Source organism: Stomoxys calcitrans, chromosome 2 (genome assembly GCF_963082655.1).
Source record: "Stomoxys calcitrans chromosome 2, idStoCalc2.1, whole genome shotgun sequence".
Classification (NCBI taxonomy): domain Eukaryota; kingdom Metazoa; phylum Arthropoda; class Insecta; order Diptera; family Muscidae; genus Stomoxys; species Stomoxys calcitrans.
This window is the reverse complement of record NC_081553.1, coordinates 230,825,278-230,852,479: the sequence shown is the minus strand read 5'-3', so window position 1 is coordinate 230,852,479 and position 27,202 is coordinate 230,825,278. Positions and strand designations below refer to the sequence as shown.

Here is a 27,202-nt window from a genome sequence, read left to right as displayed (position 1 = left end):
ACTTAAATGGTTTGGTGCATCCATGTTAACCGTACTGTAATATATGAACACATAGGTTAGGTTGAAAAGAGGGTGCATATATTAATCCGCCCCATGCCACTATGGGCATACACCTAAGCCAGTAATCGGCTTGTTTTGCGCTCTCAATACAACAAAAACAAAAATAACCTCGAAAAAGAAAATCGTTTAGTGTTTTCCATGCCACTCCCCTAAGTTGGTTCATGTCTGGTATAGTGTCCCCACCTAAGTGCCGGTATCTGTTAGACGCGAAAGCCGGGCAATGACAAAGAAAATGCTCCAAAGTCTCATCATCTTCCCCAAAAACACATATGAACACATAAAAAATGTGTTCAACCTACCAAACTAGGGTAGAATTTGGATATGATTTCTATATTCAATATCATCGAAATTCAATTTTTTTAGATTTACAAATGTAATATTTACTCTAACAAAAAAATTTATTTGAAAATTTGGTGGTTGGTAAACTGTTTCTAGGATCTGCCCATATGTCAAATAAACCTATTTCAAATATACATTAAGTATTGTGAATAAGGCCGTAAATATTTACCTTTTATATAGTACGTAAGTACAGTTATCACCTGGGGATGCTACCGGCGATAAGTACTAAAAAGATATAGCATAGACTCATATGCTTTAGGGCAATTCTGTGAACGTTAGTAGTATAAATAGGAGGATTCTGAAACCGAGCATCGAGCATTGATGACGTCATAACCGCAACCGCAACCGCAACCGCAACCGCAACCGCAATGATGACGTCATAACCGCAACCGCAACCGCAACCGCAATGATGAGGTGATAACCGCAACCGCAACCGCACCCCACCCCACCGCACCCCACCCTACCGCACCGCACCCCCCTGCACCCCACCCGCACCCCACCCGCACCGCACCCGCACCGCACGTGACCGCAAGCGCATGGGATTGAAAGCGCACGTGACCGCAACCGCAGCTGATCGTAGCGCAGGTGGCGACCGCCGGTTGAAATGTGTGGACGGACATAGTGGTGCAGATCGCAGGGCGCAGATCGCAGGGCGCAGATCGCAGGGCGCAGATCGCAGATCGCAGGGCGCAGTGGCAGATTTCGATGATGACTCATCGCCCAGAGTTGTGGTGAGGGTAGTTTAAAATTAGAACTAGGGTGTTATGTCAACATGTTTTCAGTGGTTAACATATAATACCTGCTATGCTTTCTCATAATTTAAAATTACAAAGCTCAAACTCAAAAGTGTTGTGATAATAAAAATTGAAAAGTTTTCTGTTCTAGAATGATTTATTGACTGACTTATATTTATAAATATTTGCTATACCACACATATTACTAAACGCAATTGCGGTAAAGGAAATTAAAAAAAATTCAAGTTGAAGTTAATAATTGGTTTCACGTTTATATAATTCCACAAATGCCTGGTATGCTTTATCATAATTTTAAATTTCAATCATTGTGGTGAAGAAAATAACAAAGCTCAAACTCAAAAGTGTTGCTATAACATAAATTGAAAAGTTTTCTGTACTAGGGTGGTATAGTGGTTAACGTATGCAAATACAATGCGATAATGTGAATGTACCCATGAACATTCCATTAAGGAAGAGGGGCGAACAGGGTGGTTAACATATATTTATTAATATATGCTATACCACACATATTTCTAAAACCCAATTGCGATAAAGGAAATTAAAAAAATTCAAGTTGAATTTAAGAATTGATTACACTTTTATTGCAAAGAATGTGATAGTATAAATTGTAGAGTTTTTGTAATAGGGTGTAACGATTATATTTAATTATACAACTACAAATATTTATATTTTCTATCGAGTTCAGCTTGCAGTCCCATGTATGAATTCCATGTGTTGTTTGTATAAATGAAGTATATACATTTTTATATATCCTTAATTCTTCAATCATCTCTTCAAAAAATTGTTTATGTTCCTTATCAATGTAGGAGTTGTATTCTTTTAATAGATATTTTATATTCGTTGATAATATCATTTTCTTTGAGAAGTTACCCCAACAAAATGGAAAAAGGAACTAATGTATACTTACATTACATAGCCATATATATCCTAAATAAAGAAAAAAAACGATATGTTTTTTATTTTATTTGCTTTATTTTAAAAAAACATTAATAAATTGGCTTAATAAAATAACATTTTTTTCAGCACATCTATAATTAGGGTGTTGTTTATGATAACTACAAATTTTCATATGCAAATTATTTTTATAAAGATTACATATGTTTGAACAGTTAGCATCATCTAAATTTATTATATTTATATCTTCTTCTATTAATTGTCTTATCCATTTTTGTTTTTCACATCCTTTCACAAATATTGTTAGATTTTCTTGTTTTTTTATAAATTTATTTAAATAATCGTTAAATTCTTTAAAAATGATGTTACCGTCATTCCACCTCAACCCATGAAAATGTTTCGTAAGCCAGTTATTTGTAATCTTTTCCTTTAATGATAGGGAAGAAAATTTGCAAGGGGGGTATATAATAAACTTTTTAATTGTCTGATTATGTTCAAAAATACAAATTTCCTTCGCAATAAATTTATTATCTAAGAAAAAACCTTGAACATCTATAATTATGAAATTGTTTTTAGACATTTTTACTCATCGGTCGTTAAAATTACAATGATTGTTTTTAACTGTATTGTAAATATTTTTATAATTTTTAATTATTTTCGCAGCAGCTGCTTCTCCCTTTATTTTATCTATATCATAGAATCTACAATTACATGTATCTGGACCACATTGTGCGTTATCATTTGACCAAACACAGCAGTCATAGTGGTTACCAAATTTACTTTCTTTATATTTTAAACTATCCACAAATTCCAGATGAGATTTTATATTAATTAATTTATTTTTATCTTCTTCGGAAACGATATTGGTAAATGTTTTTAAAAAATTATATATTTCTTTAATCATATTGCTTTTTTTTCTTATTCCGGTGAGAACTACTGTATACTCATGTGTAACGTTTGCAAATAATCATTAACATCAAGCGTCCTGATATTTATATCATTTTCTTCCCTTTCAAATAATGGGTTAAATTCACTCGTACTTTGATTATATTTGTAATTATACTCAAATTTATTAGCGTTATACTCAAAACAATAAATGTTGAGTTTGCGGTATGTGTAGTTACTGTAATAGCTACATATGAGTCTAATTTCTACATTTTCATATTTTAAGTTGAAATGACGGTAGAATACTGTAGAACTTTGAATGATCCCACCAATATTAGTTTCCTTTTCTATTAAGTCTTTTCTAAATACTTCAATGGCTTCATCAATAGTAAAAATTTTAGGTCTATCCGTTTGGCTATTTCTTGGTGTTGTTGTTGTTGTTAGTGACTCATCGATTGTTGCATTATTTAATAATTGAATTGATAAATATACTCTTGCTCCTGTATTATTTGATAGTTTTATTCGAAATTCTATACGTTTACTAGTGTCACCATCAAAAATAGCATTTTGATTGGTATTATATCTATCACATTGATGATTTTGATTACATCTATTGTAAGGTATTGGATAGTATTGTTGTTGTTGTTGTTGAATACTAGGATATATTCTATATATGATAATTAAAACAACAACGTATATTAATTTATTTAAATACATACTACTATTCAATTCAATGTATGTAAGAGAACTAATTGCTGTTTTCTAACTTATTTCCATTTTATATGTTTGAGTATAGTTCTCAATATCAGTTATTACAATATTTTCTAAATGTTTTTTTAGATCTTGAACTCGAACTTTCTCAATTTCACCATTACTTAAAATTCGTTCTTGTTCAATTTCACGATATTCAAAACAACTTATTTTTAGTTGACGTAACATGTAGTTACTATCATATGTACAACGGATTGGTATATTTAAATCTTCATATTGTAAATTAAAATGACGATAAAAAGGTTCTGCAGCATCCAGTATACCACCAATATCTGCTTCTTTTGTAATTAACCTTTTGCGAAATGCTTCTATAGCTTCATCGACAGTAAAATATTTTTCTTCACTTTCTTCACTTTCTTCACTTTCTATAGGAATTATTGTAGTGGTGCTAGTTGATAAGTCTGTATCATCTGTTTCATTTTTTATATAAAAATCATCTCTGTTTTCTAATATTTCACTTTCTTTCATCATAACAAATGAAATATTTACTTTAAGAATATCTTTGTTTGGTAGTGTTAAATTAAATTCAACGGTTTTTGAATTTAAGTCGATTGTAGGATCAGATGTAATGGATAACGCTGAATCAGTTGTGGAATCAAATATAACTGGCAATGATAATGAATTATGAATTGTTACATGAAGTATAACAAAACAAAGTAATACCCAATATAATTTCATAATGTTAATTTATTATTTTCTTATATCTACACTATTGGAGGTGTGTTGGAGAGATACTAATTAATGTAGTATAAATACCCAACCTTATATATTCTATAAATGTAAAGCAATCACGAAATAAAAATCACGAAATAAAAATTCTCTTTCTCTTCTCGACATTAATTCTCCCTCTCCCTCTTTATATTTAAACAATAATTCTACCCCTCCTTCTTTACATTTAAACAACTCACCTATATATTAATATTACATTATTAATAAAAAAAAAATCATTTTGTTTGTGTTTGTTTTTTGCTTTTTTTATTTTATACATATAGTTACTTTTACAATAATTTTCTTACTTCATTTGTTAGAGGTATATATTCAAACATTTTATCATGAATAATTAAACAGTATAGAGATGTGTTCGGTGATATATTTTTAGATGTTTCCAATTCAATTCGTATATCGATGGGGCCAGTTTTTACTGTTTCATTTTGATGTGTTACATCAAGAACAATAATCGGTGCTTCACTCTTGAATTTTTCACGCGTTAATAGAGGTTGCGGTTCACGTGTATAGTAGCTTTGTTGAAATTTTATATACATATCATAAAGTAGGGCGAAACGGTTCCTATCAAACTTGAGGTTAAGATCATCATATGGATATGTATCAGAATTCAAATGAACCTTAATGTTTGTTATATCACAGTGAATAAATTTTTTTTCACTACTTTTGAATCCTAAAAGAAGAAAACGTGGTCGCTCATTTTCATTTGCAAGCTTAACATTCCATAAAACTTTTGTATTCGATGGAACTGCAGGATAATAATACATATCCCATGTTCTAAATGATATATTTAGTGGTTGACGGTTATTAATTACTTTAAGCATTTGCAGCTTGTATACATCAGCAAGTTGAATATGTGGAACTTTCCATGTAATATTTAAAATTGATAGTTTACAGGTTTCACTGGAAATGATAGATTTCAATACATTCGTATCATCTTTTGATCGCAATAAAATTAATTCATGTTTAGCATTAACTATAATTTTATCAAAATCTTCAGCAAATCCAAGAAGCATTTTTAGTGGAACACAAAAATTAAAATATCCACTCACAAGAGTAAGATCATCTGTATTAGATGGAGCCCATCCTGCGTTGACTAGATTTCGACTTTCACTTTCATTTAATGATACATAATTTTTTATTTCTGTTGCTATACCCAAATGACGTGTACGATCAATTTCTATACCATTAAGTTCATATCTTATCTCATCAAATAAGTGTGCTATGCAATTGTTTAATAACTTTATCGATGCTGATACTGTAGAGTCCGCTTTTGTTGCAAAACCTTCAATGTATAAAAAACTCTCACCAGGAACGACATACAGGTCTTGGTTTTGAATGGAAATCCTAATTTCGTCATTATTTTGAAATGATTGTAAATATGATATATAGCTGTGATACTCCTTTCTTATTATAGCATTATCAAATTGTGGTTTTTGTAAAACATTAATAATGTTACTCATTTTTAAACTCAACCCTTTATTATTTTAGTGTGAAACCCAAGCTTTCCAGGAACTCTTGGTTAGTTTTACTTAAAATATTTCTCTTTTTCCTTTTTAATCCTTTATGTTTCCTGTTGTGGTGATGTAATATTTTAGTTGTGTATCCCTTCAAAGTAGATGGTTGAGTGATTTTTATATCCGCAACTACCTCCTTTTTGTTAAATATTATCATTCTTTAGATGGTTTCAAGTGTAATCTAATTGAAATTTTTTCCCCACGAAAGTTTATCAATTTTCCAGATTGATCAACAACTTTCAGAACAATGGTATTTATTGTGTTTGTATTAACAGGTAGATATATAACGTTAGTGGGATTTTCTGTGATTTTATATCCTGGGCTAACGACGAGTGAAAACTGATGAAGAGTGTGCGCTGACTTGTTGTTTATATAGGATCCTGTTACAATATTACACTCAATAACTATAGTGTTTACTTTTGTAATTTCTATCACTTTATCAGAATAGTGATCAACATTCGATTCAAGTACTCTTTTACTAAAACCTAATAATGAACCAATAGTGTTTTCTTTATCAAAATAAATTGGATCAAGCGTACTCTTTAGATATGTTTGAAGTGTATTATAATTTGCTTTCATAATAAGATTTCCATTTTTTTTATTAAGCTTGTGATATTCATCCGTTATTAACTCAGTTATATTCGAAAATTCATATGATCCAAGAGGAATAGTTATTTCATGTCCACCTATATGAAATTTATTGTTCTCTTCATCAACATTTGGTATTGAGTGATATGTATCAAAACTTATTAAACCACAAACATAGCTTTGTTTCAAAATTATTGGTGGAAAGTAGTTGGCGACAAGTACTGATTTTTCATCATTTAAGGTTAATGTTATCGACATCTCTACGGTTGACGTTAGAATAAATGTTTTATGTAATTGATTATTCTTTTATTGTGAAATATTATTAGCATTTATCCAAGAGTTATGCTCTGAAGAAAATCCTAACCATTTTACATAAAGTCTATTTCCTCTCCTTCTAATCACTTTTTCCACTAAATATGTGTGTGGAAATTTGGTTTTTGATAGCTCATATTCATAAAAACCACCTTCTATATCCCTTCCTTGATAGTCCTTAAGTATATATGTATTAGGATTTGTATTTTTAATAGATTTAACTGTAAATATTTCGGTAGTCCAATTTGGTGTATATCCTTTTTCAAAATGTTGTTTATATTTACTTATTCGCACATTATCATTGATTTTAAACTTTGGTCTTTTAAATACCTTGAGGTTGTTGTAGACTGAATCTAAAAGTGATTTCTCATTTAAGGAATTCACATCATTCGGCGACATTTTTATAGTTCGATGAAATGTGTTATTATATATATTAACTAGGTTTTTATATATATCAATCCATTTATAATTTCCACGAAAACTAAACTCTTTCCACATTTTTCCTTTCAGTGTTCTATTAAATCGTTCTATGATTGATGCTTTTAGAGTGCTGTATGTTGAATAATGATTTATATGATTTGTTTGCATAAGTTGAGAAAAATTGTTATTAAAAAACTCCTTTCCATCATCAGTTTGTAAATTTTTGGGTTTTCGACTACTTTGATTGAAAACTTTCTGCATAGCCTTTACTACACTTTGAGCTGTTTTATTTTTTATTGCTTCAACCCAAGCTTTTTTCGAGAATGTATCTATAACGGTTAAAAGATATCGATATCCGCTGTTAAAGTTCACATAACTACCCATTTCAACAAGATCCGCTTGCCACAAATCATCGATACCCTTCATAACCACTCGTCTCCTTCCAAAATTTTTTCGTGCTTGCTTGTGTAGTTCATTAACAATTTCTCTCTTATCCTGGTTAAGCTCCATATTGATGTTGTCGATTGAAGTAAAAATTGTTTTGTTTTGATGTTATATACCCTCTACTATATCTTATTTTTGATTTTAAATATTTAATTAAAATATTTATTTTTTCTAGTATATCCAATACTTTGAAAAAGAAAATCTTCGATGGAATCAAATCGGATATTTATTATTTTTAAAGTATCTTCAATAATTTTTTTCGTATCTTCAATATTATGATTTTTCAAAATATTCAAATTGGTACTCAAGTTGTTGTTAAATTGATCAATCACACTTTTTAGTTTAGTTAAATCACTGTTTATAGCTTCAATATGTTTTTTATTTTCTAGAACAATTTTTTCCACTTCAACCCATTTGAAAATATATTCTTTCATTTTTTCTATATGTATGTCTTCTTTTAGTTTGTTCTGTAATTCTTCGAATCTTCTAAGTATTTCATCTTGCTGATTTTTGATTTTATTTTCGATTTTATCTATTTTTTTTTTCAAAAATATTTTTGTTACAGCATCATCAGGATCAGAGGGAGCACTTAAATTAGTTATTTTCTTCCCATGAAAGTTTAAAGCATTGTTGTGAATAGTAATTCCAAGTGATCTACCTAAACTCAATTTTAGCATTGCATTGTTGACTTGGTTTTTACTTCCGCTCTCTCCAAATTTATTGATTGTATACATTTTTGATTTTTTTATTTAATAATATGTGCTTCTCGCAATTCTTCAACAATTGAAATAATTTCGTTTTTGTGATTGTTGTGACCAACACCTTCAGATGAAAGGAGCAATCTTAATCTGTCAACCAATTCGTTAGGGTCATCCCAATATATATAATTTGGTTTGTGATTGTCTAATGATTTCAAACTCAATCCATTACCTTTGGATATCCTATTTGAATTCACATCAAATAACCGTTTTATTATAAATTGATATTTATAAGCTTGAGTTCCCTTAATTTGTTCTCCTGGTGAATAATTTCTTTTATGAGCATTTGTTTTCATCAAAATATCCTTATATTGATTTAAATCCTTCTTTGTATAATGTTGAGGTTTAATGTGAAACATGAGTTGAAATAGTCCGGGAGACATTTTCCAAATAGATTCCCCAATTTGAATAGAGTTACATCCATTAAATTTTAATTGATTTTTTCCAAAATACATATTTCCATTTGTATCTATATGAAATCCATAAACTTTATCTAATTGTCTATTATCGATAAGTGTTTGTAGAACGTTGGGTAATGAAGATGCTACATTTATGTCTGATAGATTATCACTACTCAATTTTATTCGCTTTCTATCAATATTTAATTGCGTAACAGCTTTTCGTTTATTCAATTTTGATGAGATATCATTATTCAATTTTATACGTTTTCTATCAAGATTTAATTGTGAAACACCTTTCCGTTTATTCAAGTTTAATTGGTTGTTATTAATCAATTTTAAACGTTTTCTATCAGTATTTAATTGTGAGGGTCTTTTTCGTTTATTTATATTTATGATTTTGTTGTTAGTTAATTTTATACGTTTTTTATTAGTATTTAACTGAAATTCACATTTTCGTTTTGAAAATAGATGTGATTTTTTCATCCGCTTATTATCGTTATCGTCAAATAAACTGAGATTGTTATCATTAGATCGTTTTAATTTTTCTCTAAGCTCATTCCGATTCACTCCACATTTTTCTAGTGTATAATCTTTTCTCTTTAAATCAACTGGAATATTATAATTTTTTCTTATCCTTTTATTAGTGTTATTTTCATCTGATGAAAATTTTCGTTTTTGTGAAAATTTCTCTATATCCATCTGTTCTATTTCTGAATTATCTTCTTTATGTGTAGAATTTACTATATTCGGAAATATTGTTGATGAATGTTGATTATTATATCTTTCATTATCATTACTTGAGGTAATATCTCTCATTTGAAGTCCATTGCTAGACATATAGTCATCATCATCATTATAAATGTCTGATATAAAGCTATCATCATCATCATCATCATCCTTATTGTTTTTATCAAGTTTTCCATCGTCTTCATATTGTTTATTATAATCATAAATATTTTTATCATTATATTTATTAGAATACTGATTACTTTCTTTTTTGTTCTCATCTAGTTTTCCTATAATATCCTTCAAAGGTTTGGTTATTGGTTGAAATGTATCTTCTAATAGATTATCCCTATCTATTTGATTAAGTTTAATGTTTTTTAACTTTTCTTTCAATACTGCTCGTGTTTTTACAATTTCCTTCAACAAATTGTGTCTCTTCATGATTGGATAATTTATTTTTTATTTTTTTTGGTTATGTATCCATCTGCTTCCGATCTGCTTTACATCTGCTACCGATCTGCTTTATATCAGCTACCGATCTGCTTTATATCTGCTACCGATCTGCTTTCTTTCTGTCACCAATCTGCTCTCTATTCTGTTTATAATCTACATTATATCTGTTATCAATCTGATTTATATTATAACTGAATAAAACAATTGAATCCTTTGCGATATCGACCTTTATCAATGGGATCATCCTTGCTCACAATAAGAAATCCATATTTATCTTTCCAACATTCACTACAAAGCTTTAAAAAATCTTTAAATGTCATGTCACCCAAGACATGATCATTATATATATGTTTAATATTCATTTCATCTTGCTTAAATATGATAATCATGTTTGCATTATCACGTATTAAGTGTTTAGGAATCCTTGTATATGTTTGACATAAATAAAAACAATCAATGTGTTTATGTCTTCCCTTTATACAAACAACACATGGAATTCATGTGGGATTTTGCATTTTAGTTGTAACTCCCTCTACGTTCAAACGTATTTTTAACCCATGTCTGAGTTTCCTATGCCCTCAAACTTCTTACGTAAAATAATACAGAATCTCTCTCCTCAGAATCAGTCCAAAAAGATTTCTTGAAACTTGGTGTCACAATTTGCATTAAGAATTTCGCAATGTCTTGTGTTTGTTAGATGACTATTGTTTCCAGTGCTCATCACATACTTTTCTAAGATGATAAGAAAGTGCAACACTTATTACATATTTGCAATTTCGTTGATTTATTTAAGGAACAAACCTGTATATCATAGAAACAAATTGGTATAGAATACTGCAGTGCATTGGTTTACTCTTGATTATTCACCTACGCTTGTCCAACAATATGAGCAGAACGTTGTTATCTGGGTTTACACTTCTAGTGACGGGCATACGTCTGTGTGGATTATAAAATACCATACCATAGTAGTTGCTTACTATGATATCAGAGGCGTCATAACGACCTTAACTGTTATTCTTAATTTACTTTTCCTCTAAAGAAATTTAAAATCATCACATTTCTTATCTTCATGTGAGAATATGAGTGTTTGGTCTTTAGCGGAAGAGTGTCATAAATCAAAATTGCTTAATGTAAAAAAAAATATTGAAAAAAAAAATATCCTTCAAGGCCTAACTTGTTTAAGACAAAATGTGGTTTTGTTTTTTAAATATGTCATTCTTCTAGCAAAAAGAAAACTACCAGACATACCTCCATTCATTATTCAAATATGAACTATTTCAACTTGATTTTGCGTTTTTTTTTTGTTTCCGAGAAGAACACGAGCGATAAAATAATTGAGTACATAGTGAGTGGTGTTGTTTAGGTTTCTGGTTTTTTTCTTCTTGCAATTTACAGCACTTGTCGTCCGTTTATTTTGTATCATTTGCGGAAATTTATAACTGACATCTTTTAAAGAAGATGATGATGTTTGCTTAAATTTTATTGCCATAAATTATGTCTGAAGTTTATGACAGAGCTTTTGCTATGTTTGCAAAGATTTTAATTATTAAAAAAAAAACCCATTTTCGGCAATAAAATGTATTTATGTGAAGTACATATTAACGGCCTTATTCACAAAACTTTATGAAGCCTTAAAGTGGATTTTTGTGACAGTTCTATAAAGGAAATATGGGTGAATCCTGCGTGACAAACGCTACATATTTACGCAATTTTCGATTGAAATCTATGATTTTTTGTGATGTGAAGAAATTTGTTTAATTTGCTTTTAATGAATTAAGGGATTTATAAATACTTTCGACTGAATAAAAAAATTGTTCTCATATATTGTAAAAAAAGGTCAAAATGTTGTGTGACCCACGCTTCAAAAATAAAATTTTCTTTCGAGGTTGGTATTTTCAAGAGAATTTTGGGCAGTTAACCTCAAAACTGACATTCTATGATTTAAAGATGAACAAACAACAATTTTTAATTTGTGTCTTAACAACCCAAACCTTTAAAAACTTAAAACCTAGTACAGACTTCGACTTTTCGCCTGAACAATGCAATTTAAAAAAATGTTGACGAAGAAAATGCGAACACATTCGGAGAAAGTGCTCAGAAGCACTATGAGTAAAATAGTAGGGACATGTCGCTGTGTCAGTATAAATTTCGCTTCAATTAAATGCTTACGAAATAGGCATCAATGAACTCTGTTTTAATGCTGTTGTCATTATTGTGTGTTGTTGTTTGACTTTTTCTTGTGTTCTGGCGAAGAATAGAGTCCGTCCGATTTCGCAATAATTTAATCGACATTTTCGCTGGGAATAAGGTATTTATTTTAACGGATTAATGTGTGTTATCATTTATTAATAACATTTTAGAGAGATTTTATGCATTAGATCAATTTATGAATTGCAAATTTTGCCCACGAACATTCCATTAAGGAACAGGGGCAAACTTCTCACATATCAATGAGTGCAGTCCCATTCAAGTTTAAGCTCAATGATAAGCGTCCTCCTTTTTATATCCGAGTCCGAACAGTGTGCCGCAGTGCGACACCTCTTTGGAGAGAAGTTTTACATGGCATAGTACCTCATAAATTTTGGTCCCGCCAGGATTCGAACCCTGGCGTTCAGCGTCATAGCCGGACATGCTAACCTCTGCGCTACGGTGGCCTCCAATTTATGAATTAGTATTCAATTATATATGAATTTTATATTTTGATAAGTAGTTTATGGTCTTTAAAAGCAAAAACGGATATTGGCTCGTATAGCAGCTCTCAGGATTCACTGAATAAGGTTAAGTCAAGCGATAAGCCGACATACAATTTTTATACCCTCCACCATAGGATGGTGGCATACTAATTTCGTCATTCAGTTTGTAACTACTCGAAATATTCGTCTGAGACCCCATAAAGTATATATATTCTTGATCGTCGTGACATTTTATGTCGATCTAGCCATGTCCGTCCGTCTGGCTGTCGAAAGCACGCCAACTTTCGAAGGCGTAAAGCCAGCCGCTTCAAATTTTGCAGAAATGCTTCTTAGGTCGGTTGGGATTGTAAATGGGCCACATCGGTCCATGTTTTGAATAGCTGCCATATAAACCAATCTTGGGTCTTGACTTCTTGAGGCTCAATCTTATCCGATTGGAATGAAATTTTGCACCACGTGTTTCGATATGATATCCAACAACTGTGTCAAATATGGTTCAAATTGCTCCATAACCTGATATATCTGTCATATAAACCGATTTGGGGGCTTGACTTCTTGAGCTTCTAGAGGGCGCAATTCCTATCCGATTTGGAAGAAATTTTGCACGGCGTATTTTGTTATGACTTTCAATAACTGCGCCAAATAAAGTTCAAATCGGTTCATAACCCCATATAAACCGATCTGGGATTTTGACTTCTTGAGCCTGAAGAGGTTGCAATTATTATCCGATTTGCTTGAAATTTTGTACAACGGATCCTCTCATGACTATCAACATACCTGTTTATTATGGTCTGAATCGGTCTATAGTCTGATACAGTTCCCATATAAATCGACCTCTCTATTTTACTTCTTGATCCCCCAAAGGGCGCAATTCTTATTCGAATAGCAGAGCAAATCTTTTTTTTATCCTTTTTTTGCCTAAGAAGACATGCCAGGAAAAGAACTCGACAAATGCGATCCATGGTGGAGGGTATATAAGATTCGGCCCGGCCGAACTAAGCACGCTTTTACTTGTTTTAATTGTTGTTCTCTTTTCACATTCATTCTTTGTTTACTTTTTTTCCTATTTGATGACATTTTCAATAGGCAAATTTGACATCCTTAATGAAGTTCATGGGGCCTATCCACTTTATGTTTGCGCAAGTGAAATCAAAAGGCAGTTTTGCTTTATAATAAAGTCGAAATAAAATTTTAGCCCCTCTTAGCACCCCATTAGCTTCATCCATAATATTAAAATTATTTAAAAAAAATTATTAAAAATTAAAATATTGGTGACAGGTCAAACCGTGACGCACGCTACAGATAATATTTTGCTATAACTTTTTTCAGTGTATAGTAAAACTTTCGTATTTTGTCTACATGAAGGAGCACTAGAAGCGTTATATCGTATAATATAAGATTTGTAAAAAATCCACTCAAAGAATAAAAAAATTTATTTTTCGTGACACAAGCTGCAACGCATGGACCTGACTTTGCATGTCTAATATTATATATGTTTCTAAAATAATAAACTTATTAATTTTTATACGCTCCACCATAGGATGGGGGTATACTAATTTGATCATTCTGTTTGTAACACCTCGAAATATGGGTTTAGACCCCATAAAGTATATATATTCTTACTTTTGAAGGAGTAAAGCTAGCCGCTTGAAATTTTGCACAAATACTTCTTATTAGTGTAGGTCAGTTGGGATTGTAAATGGGGGAAATGGTCCCATGGCTGCCATATAAACCGATCTTAGGTCTTGACTTCTTCAGCCTTTAGAAGGCGCAATTCTTATGTGATTTCGCTGTAATTTTGGTGGTGTTTTGGAATCACTTCCAACATTTGTGCGAAGTATGTTCCAAATCGGTCCATAACCTGATATAGCTATCATATAAACCGATCTGGGATCTTTACTTCTTGAGCCTCTAGAGAGCGCATTTGGCACAAATTTTGTACAACGGCTTATCCTATGGCCTTTAACATACGTGTCCAATATGGTCCGAATCGCTCTATAACTTGATACAACTCCCATCCGAATCGGAGTATAACTTGATATAGCTCTTCCTCCTCCTCCTTCGTCCTTATTCATTTTTCTTTTTTACTATTTTTAAATACTTAAATGGTTTGGTGCATCCATGTTAACCGTACTGTAATATATGAACACATAGGTTAGGTTGAAAAGAGGGTGCATATATTAATCCGCCCCATGCCACTATGGGCATACACTTAAGCCAGTAATCGGCTTGTTTTGCGCTCTCAATACAACAAAAACAAAAATAACCTCGAAAAAGAAAATCGTTTAGTGTTTTCCATGCCACTCCCCTAAGTTGGTTCATGTCTGGTATAGTGTCCCCACCTAAGTGCCGGTATCTGTTAGACGCGAAAGCCGGGCAATGACAAAGGAAATGCTCCAAAGTCTCATCATCTTCCCCAAAAACACATATGAACACATAAAAAATGTGTTCAACCTACCAAACTAGGATAGAATTTGGATATGATTTCTATATTCAATATCATCGAAATTCAATTTTTTTAGATTTACAAATGAAATATTTACTCTAACAAAAAAATTTATTTGAAAATTTGGTGGTTGGTAAACTGTTTCTGGGATCTGCCCATATGTCAAATAAACCTATTTCAAATATACATTAAGTTTTGTGAATAAGGCCGTAAATATTTACCTTTTATATAGTACGTAAGTACAGTTATCACCTGGGGATGCTACCGGCGATAAGTACTAAAAAGATATAGCATAGACTCATATGCTTTAGGGCAATTCTGTGAACGTTAGAGGCATAAATGCTTCGTGGTTTACAGCGATAGGTGACACACACTCACACGTTTTATTGCACATTATTGTATACGTCCCCAAAAAATTTCGTGATTTTTGAAATAATGTGCAAAAGTGTGTTCTAACTGACTTAAAATTTTGTTGATTTTATTTGATTTTTTAAAGTTTATTCCCTTATTTTAATTTAAGTTTTTATTCCTTTTCAGTATATTGTATCGGCTCCTAATCAAGGCGAGGTGCTGGAGGGTATGTTCGTACCATGGTGCAAGGATTGCGGTTCACAAGTTTTGCTGCAGGCAGTAGGCATTGTGGGTGCAGTTATCATGCCACACAATTTATACTTGCATTCGGCCTTGGTTAAGGTAAGAATAAAAAGGGGCTAGTTTTATATTTGCAAATAGATACGCAAGCCTTATGCAAAATAGTCAAATCATTGGGCCGGTTTTTATGGGGCCTATACATGTAAGTAAATTTGAGGACATCAAAGAAAACAACAACAGACTAATGCCTTCGGTACAAGCGGACTCTCCTGTAGAGGTGAAGATGATAATTTGTTAAAGTATATAGAGTTGCTGTTGTTGTTGTAGCAGTGTGTTTTACACTGGGCGGCAGCCCCTGCCAATGAAGGACTTCATCGGCGCAATCCGGTAGGTACAACCGGCTGCCATGGTATTGTTGAGTATGTGGAGAGCAAATAATTAGAAACTATTGGTGTCGGATTGTTACATTGTCAGGGATTACTCCGAACCAAGCCCTAACGATGGGGCTGAGTGTGTACCGCAATGTGATGGGAACTGACTAAAGAACAATAAGCCAGCATGATCTTATTATGGCCAGTTTAACTGCTTAAGAACAGAGGTTACAGATTTATAACGCATCAGATATCTGACATATGCTGAGTAGAAGAACGCAAACTCGATACTTGGACTTTATGGTTGCCAATTTGGAGGAACCTTCTCTCTATCAATGTGTGATGTTCGAGACAAGTTTAAAACTCAATTATAAGGAGCTTTCTTTTCATAGCCGAGTCTGAACGGTCTTCCGCTAAGCGATACCTCTTCGTGTGCCGGGATGCGCGTAACAATTAAAAAATTTTGTTGAAAACAACGTAATTTTTAAGATTTTGAGAGGTGTTTGGGTGCTTAGCCCACCTCCCAAAGGTCTTTCTATGCTAATGGTGATTTATTAGAATATTTGAGAGAAATTGAAACCTGTCGTTCGTAGTGAGCTCGTAGCACTATGTGCCCCGTTATGATACCGAAAGTAATACTGACCTCTCCCAAAACCCTCTAAATTGACTTCTGACACGTTCAGGAAAATGTGGGGTCGAGTACAAACCTGATATTCAAATTTGGCGCCAAGTGCTTGGTAGCGTTCAACCGCAAAAGAACCCCCAAAAACCGACATAAGGGTCCATCGGGACCATCTGATATCCACTTTGAACACCTAGGGTTTGGGGGACCGTCCTACCCCCCAAAAACGTCCCCTAATTCAGACATTTTTTACCGACCATGGTATCATAGGGTTCAAACGAAAAGTAAATCGGAATAGATCAGAAATTTGATATTCAATATGTATCGAGTGTTTGAGAGACCGTCCCACTCTGTCCACGATGTCCAGAGGTATTGAAGCGTCTTCCACCAGACCACAACACCATATAGCATTATTGGTCTACTGGATGCGCACTGCTCTGGTTAGACGATCTTCACGTATGGGTGCTTGATGTGTCTCCGAGCCCTATATAGTGTGAGTCTACGCGATATGATGGAGAAGGTACAGGGTATTGTGGCGGTGCTGATATCGGGGGAGACGAGTAGTGCTCCAAGAGCAGCACTAAAGAACGAACAAAAATACAACGGCTGCGTTGGCTAGGTTATGTTGTCGGAATGGATGAAGAAGCTCCAGCAAAGAAGTCTTTTGAAGGCAAACACGGTGGAATACCCAAACCGGCACGACCAAAAGCCCGATAGAAAGATCAAGTGGCGCTTGGAACGCTATTCTACATTCGGCTAGTGTCACTAATGTTCTGTTCCGTAAAGTTAGAATGTACCTTTAGAAATCAAATTTTTATGTAGGGGTACTCACATATCGATTTGCTAGGAAACATATATGAGTGATTTTTCTAGTTAGTTATTCTAGTTCCCCTGGGCTTTTTATATTATACGTAATTTTACCTATTCTCTTCTCCCAGTCCCGTGATATTGATCGTCGCCAACCATCTAAAGTTCGTGAGGCAAATTTTTATTTCTTTGTTGAAGCTGCTGTTGCCCTGTTTGTGTCCTTCATTATCAATTTGTTTGTGGTGGCTGTATTTGCCCATGGCATGTTTGGTAAAACTAATGCCGATGTGGTAAGTGTAGTTTTATATACAAAAATAAATTAAATTTTTTTAATAAATATTTTAATTCTTTCTAGTTGCAATCTTGCGAAAATCAAACTATGTTCGAAGATGCCAAAATTTCCTTTGGCAACAATACCGAAATTATTGATGCTGATCTTTATAAAGCTGGCCTCTTTCTGGGATGCACATTCGGTGCTGCAGCCATGTACATTTGGGGTGTTGGCATCTTGGCTGCTGGTCAAAGTTCCACAATGACCGGTACCTATGCTGGTCAATTCTCCATGGAAGGTTTCCTCAATCTGCAATGGCCCCGCTGGCGTCGGGTCTTGTTCACCCGTCTAATTGCCATTATACCCACATTCTTTTTGGCCTTCTACAGCCGCATGGAAGATTTGACCCATCTTAATGATATTCTAAATGCTGTGATGTCATTGCAATTGCCCTTTGCCGCCATTCCGACCATTGCTTTTACATCGTGTTCAGCGATAATGGGTGAATTTGTTAATGGAGTGTAAGTAGTTAGTTATGAGCTATGCATTTGAAATGATGTATTTTTAATGGATTTTTTTACATTTTCTCTTTGACAGTGGCAATAAAATTGTTTCGATTTTATTAACAATACTTGTTATTGCTGTTAATTTATATTTTGTTATTACTCAAGTAGAAGCCTTAAGTATTGAAGGAGGAGTTTTAGCTGTAGTTTGTGAGTATAGACAAGATGTGATGTAATTTGGAAGGAATATTTTCACAATCAATGGAACCAGGAACGATAATTGAATTAAATGAAACAAGTAAGGGCGTGCTAAGTTCGGCCGGCCCGAATCTTATATACCCTCCACCATGGATCGCATTTGTCGAGTTCTATGCGCGGTATCTCTTTTTAGTCAAACAAAGAATATTGAATAAGAACTGTTATGCTATTGGAGCTATATCAAGTTATAGTCCGATTCTGACCATAAATGAGTGCTGAACATTGTAGAAATCATTGTGTAATATTTCAGTTCATTCGGATAAGAATTGCGTCTTGTAGGGGCTCAAGAAGCAAAATCGGGAGGTTTATATGGGAGGTCATGAGAGAAGCCGTTCTACAAAATTTCAGCTAAATCGGACGAGAATTGCGTATATAGCTATAGTAAACAGCTATATTAAAACATAAAACAATCCCAACCAACCTACACTAATAAAAAGTATTTGTGCAAAATTTCAAGCGGCTAGCTTTACTCCTTCGAAAGTTAGCGTGCTTTCGACAGACTGACGGACGGACATGACGATCAAATATATATACTTTATGGGGTCAAATGCAAATTTTGCCCATGAACATTCCACTAAGGAACAGGGGCAAACTTTTCACATATCAATGAGTGCAGTCCAATTTAAGTTTAAGCTCGGCTATATTAACAAGTATTGTTAATATAGCCGAGTCAGAACGGCGTGCCGCAGTGCGACACCTCCTTGTAGAGAAGTTTTACATGGCATAGTACCTTTCAAATGTTGCCAGCATAAGGAGAGGAAAACCACCGCTGAAAATTTTTTCTGATGGTCTCGCCAGGATTCGAACCCAGGCGTTCAGCGTCATAGGCGGACATGCTAACCTCTTGCAGCAACCCTTGCCGATGAAAGACCCCATCAATCCGGTACATACAACCGGCTGCCATGGGATTGATATTACACAATATGCATTCCCATATTTTTTTCTCAGCTGTGGCAACTCCGAAAGTTGTACACTTCATAACAATACAATACAATATGAGAATACATGCCGATTAGAGCGCGGTCTATTCGTATTTGGCGTACTTAAGAGAAGCCAGCACGTACGTTAAGCACATGTCTTTTAATAGCACCATAAGAGATGAGCTGCTTTTTTAACAATTCTTAAAAATGTTGTTAGTTTAAACAGCATACTTCGTTAGTACCCTTGAAAATAGATGTTTCGACATTTCCATTGATTGCAAGATTTTCCTCCATATTATCAACTGCATCAGTGAAAAATAACTTAATGAACTGAATATGGTGTTATTTATTGAGCTGATTACACGATTATTAACTTTTATTTTTAACTTTCTGTTGCAGGTATATTTTCCATTTTATATTTATTATTTAACTTATACCTTGTGATACATATGATAGCGTGTATGGGCAATAAACGCTTCATAAACAGCCGGGTAAGTTTTACAGCAAATGTGTCAATTTAACTTTTTTCAGCATTATCTACTAAATAAGGGGGTTTCCATTATATACATCTTCAAGTATTGTTTAAGTAAATATTAACTTAGATGGCTAGGGAAAAATCAATGATTTCAAGTTGCTTTTTTGCACTTGTAATCTAAATCGCAAGTCTTCATATACTGTGTTTTCAATGTCTCTCTGGTTGAAGCTTCCCCATTCTCATGACAATGGTGGCGTATAGCTCATAAGAGTACAGCTCTACACCGATATCCTTCGTTATTGCAGATTTGTCCATATTATTAACGGAGGATTATCCGCACAGGTATCCATGTTTACCCGTCGAGAGATGATCCTACTCGTTATCATCATATTTAGTCCAAAGAAGCATTTTAGCAGATTTTTAAATATTTTAAAAGTCTGTACCAATTGATGGCTGATTGATTTTATGGAATCCTTCATCGATCATGACCTAGACTATCGTGTCTGTTTCGTGCTATTTTAACAGATGATCCTGAGTCCGTTATGGTTATTCTGCAAAGTGTTATTAGTTTTATAGGGATACCAAACCCAAACATGGCCTTATAAATTATGAGACGGAACACCTTATTACTAGAGTCCGGATATTTATGCTAAATTGAAATTTCGCCATCAATTATTTGGGATATGCGGTGGTATTTTGCATAAATACATGCAAAATCGAAGTTCGGAAGTCATTATATGTTTACAAAATGAAATTTTATTGCAAAATACCACTGCATTTAGAAAATAGAGGATGTCGAAATTTAAATTTTGCATTAAAATCCGGACTCTACTTATAACTTATGATTCGTTGTCGACATATACATATTTCTCATGGGGTTTCTTTCTCTTCTGTCACTGGTCGGCAAGTCCGCCTATGATGCTGAAAAAAAAATCTTATATATCCTCCACCATGGATCGCATTTGTCAAGTTCTTTGAATTACTTTTTCAAATATACATGTATGAGTTATATCAAGTTATTGACCGATGTGGACCGTACCTGTCATGGCTGTTAGAATTGATATAAAAAAACCACCTCCAAAATTTCTGGCAAATTGAGTAATAACTGTGCCCTACAGAGGCTGAGAATGTCAAATGAGGTCGGTTTATATGGCAGCTATATCAGGTTATGAACCGATTTTAACTATACTTGGCACAGTTGTTGGAAACCATACGAAAACGACATTTGCAAAATGTCATCCAAGTTAGATAAGAACTGGGCCCTCTAGAAGCCAAATACGTCATATCGGGAGATCGGTTTTAATGGCAGCTATATCTGGCTATGAACCGATTTATACCATACTTGGTACAGTTGTTGGAAGTCATACTAAAAAGACAGGTCCGTAATTACAGCCAAATTGGAGAAGAATAGCGCTCTCTAGAGGATTAAGAAGTAAAATTGGGAGATCGGTTTAAATGGCAGCTATATCAGGTTATGAACCGATTTAGACTATGCCTTCCACAGTTGTTGGAAATCATACCAAAACGACATTTGCAAAATTTCATCCAAGTTGGATAAGAACTGCGCCCTCTAGAAGCTAAATAGTTCATATCGGGAGATCGGTTTATATGGCAGCTATATCTGGCTATGAACCGATTTAGACCATACTTGGCACAGTTGTTGGAAGTCATATTTCAAAAATTTCCAAAGAATTGCGCCCTCTAGAAGCTAAAGAAGTCAAGGCCCAAGATCGGTTTATATGGCAGCTATATCAAACATGTACCGATATTACCCATTTACAATCCCAATCGACCTATACTTATAAAAAATTTCAAGCGTCTCGCTTTAGTCCTTCAAAAGTTAGCGAGCCTTCGACAGGCAGACGGACGGACATGGCTAAATCGATTTAGAATGTCATGGCGATCAATAATATATATACTTTATGGGGATCTTAGACGAATATTTCAAGGTGTTACAAATGGAATGACGAAATTAGTATACCCCCATCCTATGGTGGAGGGTATTAGAATTAGATGTGGTTATCTCCTTACTACATTTATGAGGAATGACGACAATTAGGAGATATGTAGAATTCCTATGCTATTGGAGCTATATAAGGTTATGGGTCGATTCGTGTCATACTTGGTTTGGATGTTGAACATCATAGCAGAAGTCATCGTTCAAAATTTTGGGCAAATTAGATAAGAACTGTACCCTCTAGGGGCTCAAAAATGAAATCGGGAGATCGATTTATATGGGAGCTATATCAGGTTTTATACTGATGCGGATCATACGTGGCACGTACTTATGTTGAAGGTCACAGTAAAAGTCGTATAAAATTTGAGCCAAATCAGGCAGATCGGTTTATATTGGAGCTGTATCAGGTTTTGGACCGATTAAGACCATGTTGGAGGTCAGAGGGAATGTCATTGTGCAAAAACGGATTAGAATTGCCGGACTCGGCATTAAAAAGAGGACCCTTATCATTGAGCTTAAACTTTAATCTGAATGCACTCATTGATATGAGAGAAGTATACTTAGTACCTCTTTTAAATGTCATAGAAAAGGCCATAGTGCAAAATTTCAGCCAAATCGGATAAAAATTGCGATCTCTAGAGGCTCCAGAATTATAATCGGGAGATTAGTTTCTATGGGAGCTATGTCTTAACATGGACCGATTGGGTCTATTTGCAATTCCAACCGATCTATATTAATAACAGGGCGTCAGCCCTTGCCGATGAATCCGGTACGTACAACCGGCTGCCATAGCCAAGTTGTTGTTGCTGTAGCAGTTTGTTGTACACTGAGGCGGCAGCCCTTGCCGATCAAAGACTGCATCAGGTCAATCCGGTACGTACATGGGATTGCCATGGCCAAGTATTTGGGGTTTGCTCCAACTTAAAAAAAACCCTCTGAGGACATGTAGGTAGGGCGATTGGGATAATAATGAATGTCTGCCCTGTGGTTCTCCAATACATTCGCCAGTTCGTTTTCAGTACCCTCTCTATAAAGAGTTCGGACGTTGCAGGTGCAGATACGCAGATTACTGACCTTATCGAGTCTTTAGAGGGCGTAATTACTACTTTGCAAGTAGCACGGAATTCCTAAGTTAAAATCTTCTTTTGAGGTTACTTTTTAGTTCTTAGAACGCCGATTACTGGCTTAGGTCTATGTCCATAGTAGCATGGGTTGGATTTATATCCGCACCCTCTTTTCAACATAACCTAGTTACTATCCAATTTTTGTAGGTAGTGTTTTGCTATGACTTCGCACAGCCGTGCCATGTATAGTCGAAATTTGAGAATTTGACCCTTAAAAATTCCCAGGCAGACATTTAAAATGGTCGGAGCAGTATGAGACTATAAGGAAAGAACTTTGGGTCTAAAGTGCGATTCAGATAATCAAATTTGGCGTCAAGTTTCTTGGCTGTCCCTGCTGTTTGTTTTATAATTTTTCTGCAAGTCAATGTATCTCACGACTTGTCTGTTAGTGTTACTAGGAGTCACAACTTGGCATAAAATTGGCGTGTTGACTGCCCCTTCTTGAAAGATATTTTTAGTAAAATTGTAGAAATCCCGTATGATGAATTAAAGTTGTAGAAATCCCGTATGATGAATTATGGGTTTTTCAACTATTTCTAAGAATTCATAAGTCCACAGATTGTCTAAAATACCATTTTATGCTTAAAGTTGATGATATAACACCTTGAACTTATAAAACCATAGACAAAGATAATGTTTGACAAAATTGGTATTTTCTCATCTCTCACGAATTGCTAGTCACATATTTTATTATCAAAATTTTGTAGTATCATAATTTGTATGGTCATCTAACCATCCACCCAATACTTGACACTAATGCCTTTTTGACATGTTCATTTCTAATACATATGGGAGTGCTATGGGAAGTTGTTGTTTTTTTTTTTTTTTTTTTTTTTTTTGATAAGGTACCAACAAAAACAATGATTTATATCATTCATCATAATCAGATATACATGGTCTACGATCACGTATTTTTCATTAATCGCCGGTTGTGATAAGAAATAATAGGAGCTTTGTCTATATTATCTATTGGTTGCGCTCCAGCACGTTAAACATGACATATTGCGGTGTCACTTGGAATATTTTATGTGAACATTTCACTGAGCTTTGGCATATCAAAAGATATTAGTTGGTACAATGTCATATTTGGTGTGAGGTGATTGAGTTTCTAACCAAACGGCAGGCTGTACAAAAGGTTTTAACAAGACAATTACCTATAAATATTATCAGTGAGGGGATTCCACCCATGCCAAATTTGTTTGCCGCACTTTTCTCTCTGATGACTAGAGTGGTAGTGGGTGTCCATTCAATCGGAGCTCTATATTTCCTGTTTTCTTGATTTAATATATTAAAATCCTCGACTCTGCAATCATAGTTCACGTTTGCTAATTCTCTGGAAGATATTTCCTATAGGCACAAACTGAAAGAGATGAAAGTCGATGATCAAACTCCACAGTTCTGACGTGAACCATGATGGAGTCGATATAAGATTCGGCGCTGTCGAAATTGACATATTTTTACTATTTTATAATTTTATGTTTGTTTTCCTCTCATTTACAGTGGGTCCAAAAGTGGGTACTTCCAAGTCAAAATAGTTTTTCGATAAAGAATGCCAATTCCACATATGCTAGGTAAGTCTAATTTTTAAAGTAATTATAAAAAAACACCAAGACACATTCTTGCTGCACAATAAATCTGGCGTAAGCACTATAACTGAATGACTCATACATATGCACTAAAACTTTTTGGTTATTAATTTGGCACCAATACTAAAAAACGAACTATCAAAAATCTTCGATTTATATCTTCAAAAGTCCTTCTTTAACTCACCACTCTTACAAGACTCCCTTTTCTCTTTCTCTCTCTCACACACACTGTCACACTTTCTCTCTTACACACTCTCTCTTTGTTTGATATGTCCTTTCTGCTTTTGCTGTTCCATCTAAAAATGATCTTGAATTTTCTATTAATACACACAATTTCCTTGGAAATCCCTTCTTTTATCTCGCCCTCTCTCTCTCTCTCTCCCCTAACAGTGGTGTTTCGATAGACATAGCAAATGATAGTAATTTTAAATCGCTTCCCCCTCCCATTGTAACCGTATCGGAAAAAGTCCTTTCTGACTAACAAACGCCTGTGTATATAACCTATAGAAAGAATTTAAAAGTGCGAAAGATATTAAATAAAAACCAATATTTGTACATAAAATATGATTTTTTGTGTTTTAATGAATAATAATTAATATCTATTTTCAAAAATTTTTATATGATTTATACTAATATTGGATGACTGGTTTTATGTACATACATATTTTTTAAATATTTGATGTTTTAAACAATTTTATGATTTAAAAAATTTTATGTTTTATTTCTGTTTACAATTTAAGAAAGCCATGTTTTTATGTTTATTTACTTGTGTTGTCTCCGAATGGATTGATTACTTGAATGTGTTTGGTTGTTGGTTTTTAATCTAAAACTTTATTTAATCTTTTCTAAATATTATAGCAAATTCAAACAATTTTATAAAAGTGAAATTAAAAAAAAAATCCTTGGAGGATTGTCATTTGTTTTTTTTACATTCATGATGTGACAACTTGAGTCGGAAAGCCTTCGCTAGAGAATAAAAATCGGTAAAATGCCCGGTTTTAGTACTTTATGTGTGCCGAATGTTATCGCATGATATCGATAACTTTCCAGTGCAACTTTGCACTGAACCTGTACATCTGATTTGTCCTGGCATGTGCTGAAAAAACAGGGTCATTATTGACATTTTATTCTCTAGCGAACGTCTTTTGCCCCAATTTTTCATAATCTATCAGAGGTTTGCATGTCGCAAAGAGGTGTCGCACTGCGCCACGCCGTTCGGTCTCGGCTATAAAAAGGAGGCCACTTATCATTGAGCTTAATCGGACTGCACTTATTGATATGTGAGAAGTTTGCCCCTGTTCCTTAGTGAAAATGTTAATTTTTATCATTGAAATTCAGTTTTTAAGAATTCTTTGTCACAGATGGTTGCCATTCAATTTGAGTCGAAAGTCCTTCGGGCGACGAAAAGATTCGTTTTCAATTTTTTTGCCTGTAAGGCAATTATTTCACAATTTTTTGTTTGTTTCTCTTTCAAGACGAGCTCAATGATCGGAGATTTTTATACGCTCCACCATAGGATGGCGGTATACTAGTTCATCATTCTGTTTGTAACTCCTCGAAATATTCGTTATGGGTCTTACCCCATAAAGTTTATGTACTCTTGATCGTCATGACATTTTAAGTCGATCTAGCCATGTCCGTCCGTCTGTCTGTCGAAAGCACGCTAACTTTCGAAAGAGTAAAGATAGCCACTTGAAATTTTGCACAAATACTTCTTCGTAGTGTAGATCGGTTGGAATTGTAAATGGGCTATATCGGTCCATGTTTTGATATAGCTGCCATATAAACCGATCTTGGATCTTGACTTCTTGAGTCTCTAGAGGGCACAATTCTTGTCCAATTTGGTTGAAATTTTGCATGAGGTGTTTTATTATAACTCAACAACTGCGCTGGACTTCTAACCACTGTGTCAAATATGTTCTACAATCTTCTCTTCCTCAACGTCCTAACAGCTTCTGCAGAAGTCGTTACTTGCAACCTTCAGTCTGTCTTGCACGTTTTTCGATCAAACGGTGACAACGACTTAGACGTCTGTTTTAGCCAGTGACATGAAGCGGTGGACCTCTTTAAGTCTAGAGCGACATAATTTTAAATTCAGAAATGCGTTTCCCAAAGATTTAATGACGGCCTGGCTTTCCAAGAAGATATTCAATCATTGTTATAACACTATATTTTAGTAATTCCACAACTTCTTTAAATGCAAGGATCGCGGATTGATACACACTACACCCTGGTCGTCTAGTTTGGAACCATCCGTATAGAGGTCTATGTAACTTCTTTTGCTAGGGATATTGTAGTTCCAATCGGTTCTATCAGGAAAAGTACCATCAAGCGTTGATCAGTATAAATGGAGTGCCATGAGTTGCCATATTTTGAAGAGGGCTATGATATGGGGGTTGGGAAATCCCAAGTCAGGGCATAAGGTCAGTGGAGTAAAACCCCAAAAGGGTTTAAAATTATAAAGTCACATTTTTCTAGGACCTTTTCATATTGTCTAAACTTAATATAAAGGGTCCTCCGATACTTGTGCTC

At 34.0% G+C, this 27,202-nt stretch overlaps 1 protein-coding gene across 5 annotated transcripts in view; it reads left to right on the top strand.

Annotated features, from left to right (window-relative positions):
• LOC106092907 (protein Malvolio) overlaps positions 1-27,202 on the top strand; it is a 72,490-nt gene that overhangs the window by 30,675 nt on the left and 14,613 nt on the right. For 4 of the 5 annotated variants that reach the window (XM_013260040.2, XM_013260187.2, XM_013259966.2 and 1 more), the window contains exons 6-11: positions 15,723-15,878; positions 17,708-17,866; positions 17,932-18,368; positions 18,445-18,560; positions 19,928-20,019; positions 24,585-24,655. In XM_013260040.2, coding sequence (XP_013115494.1) covers positions 15,723-15,878; positions 17,708-17,866; positions 17,932-18,368; positions 18,445-18,560; positions 19,928-20,019; positions 24,585-24,655 — 1,031 coding nt within the window. Of the gene's footprint in view, positions 1-15,722; positions 15,879-17,707; positions 17,867-17,931; positions 18,369-18,444; positions 18,561-19,927; positions 20,020-24,584; positions 24,656-25,060; positions 25,200-27,202 lie in introns of those variants that run through there. The other variant, XM_013259893.2, reaches the window with a different exon arrangement.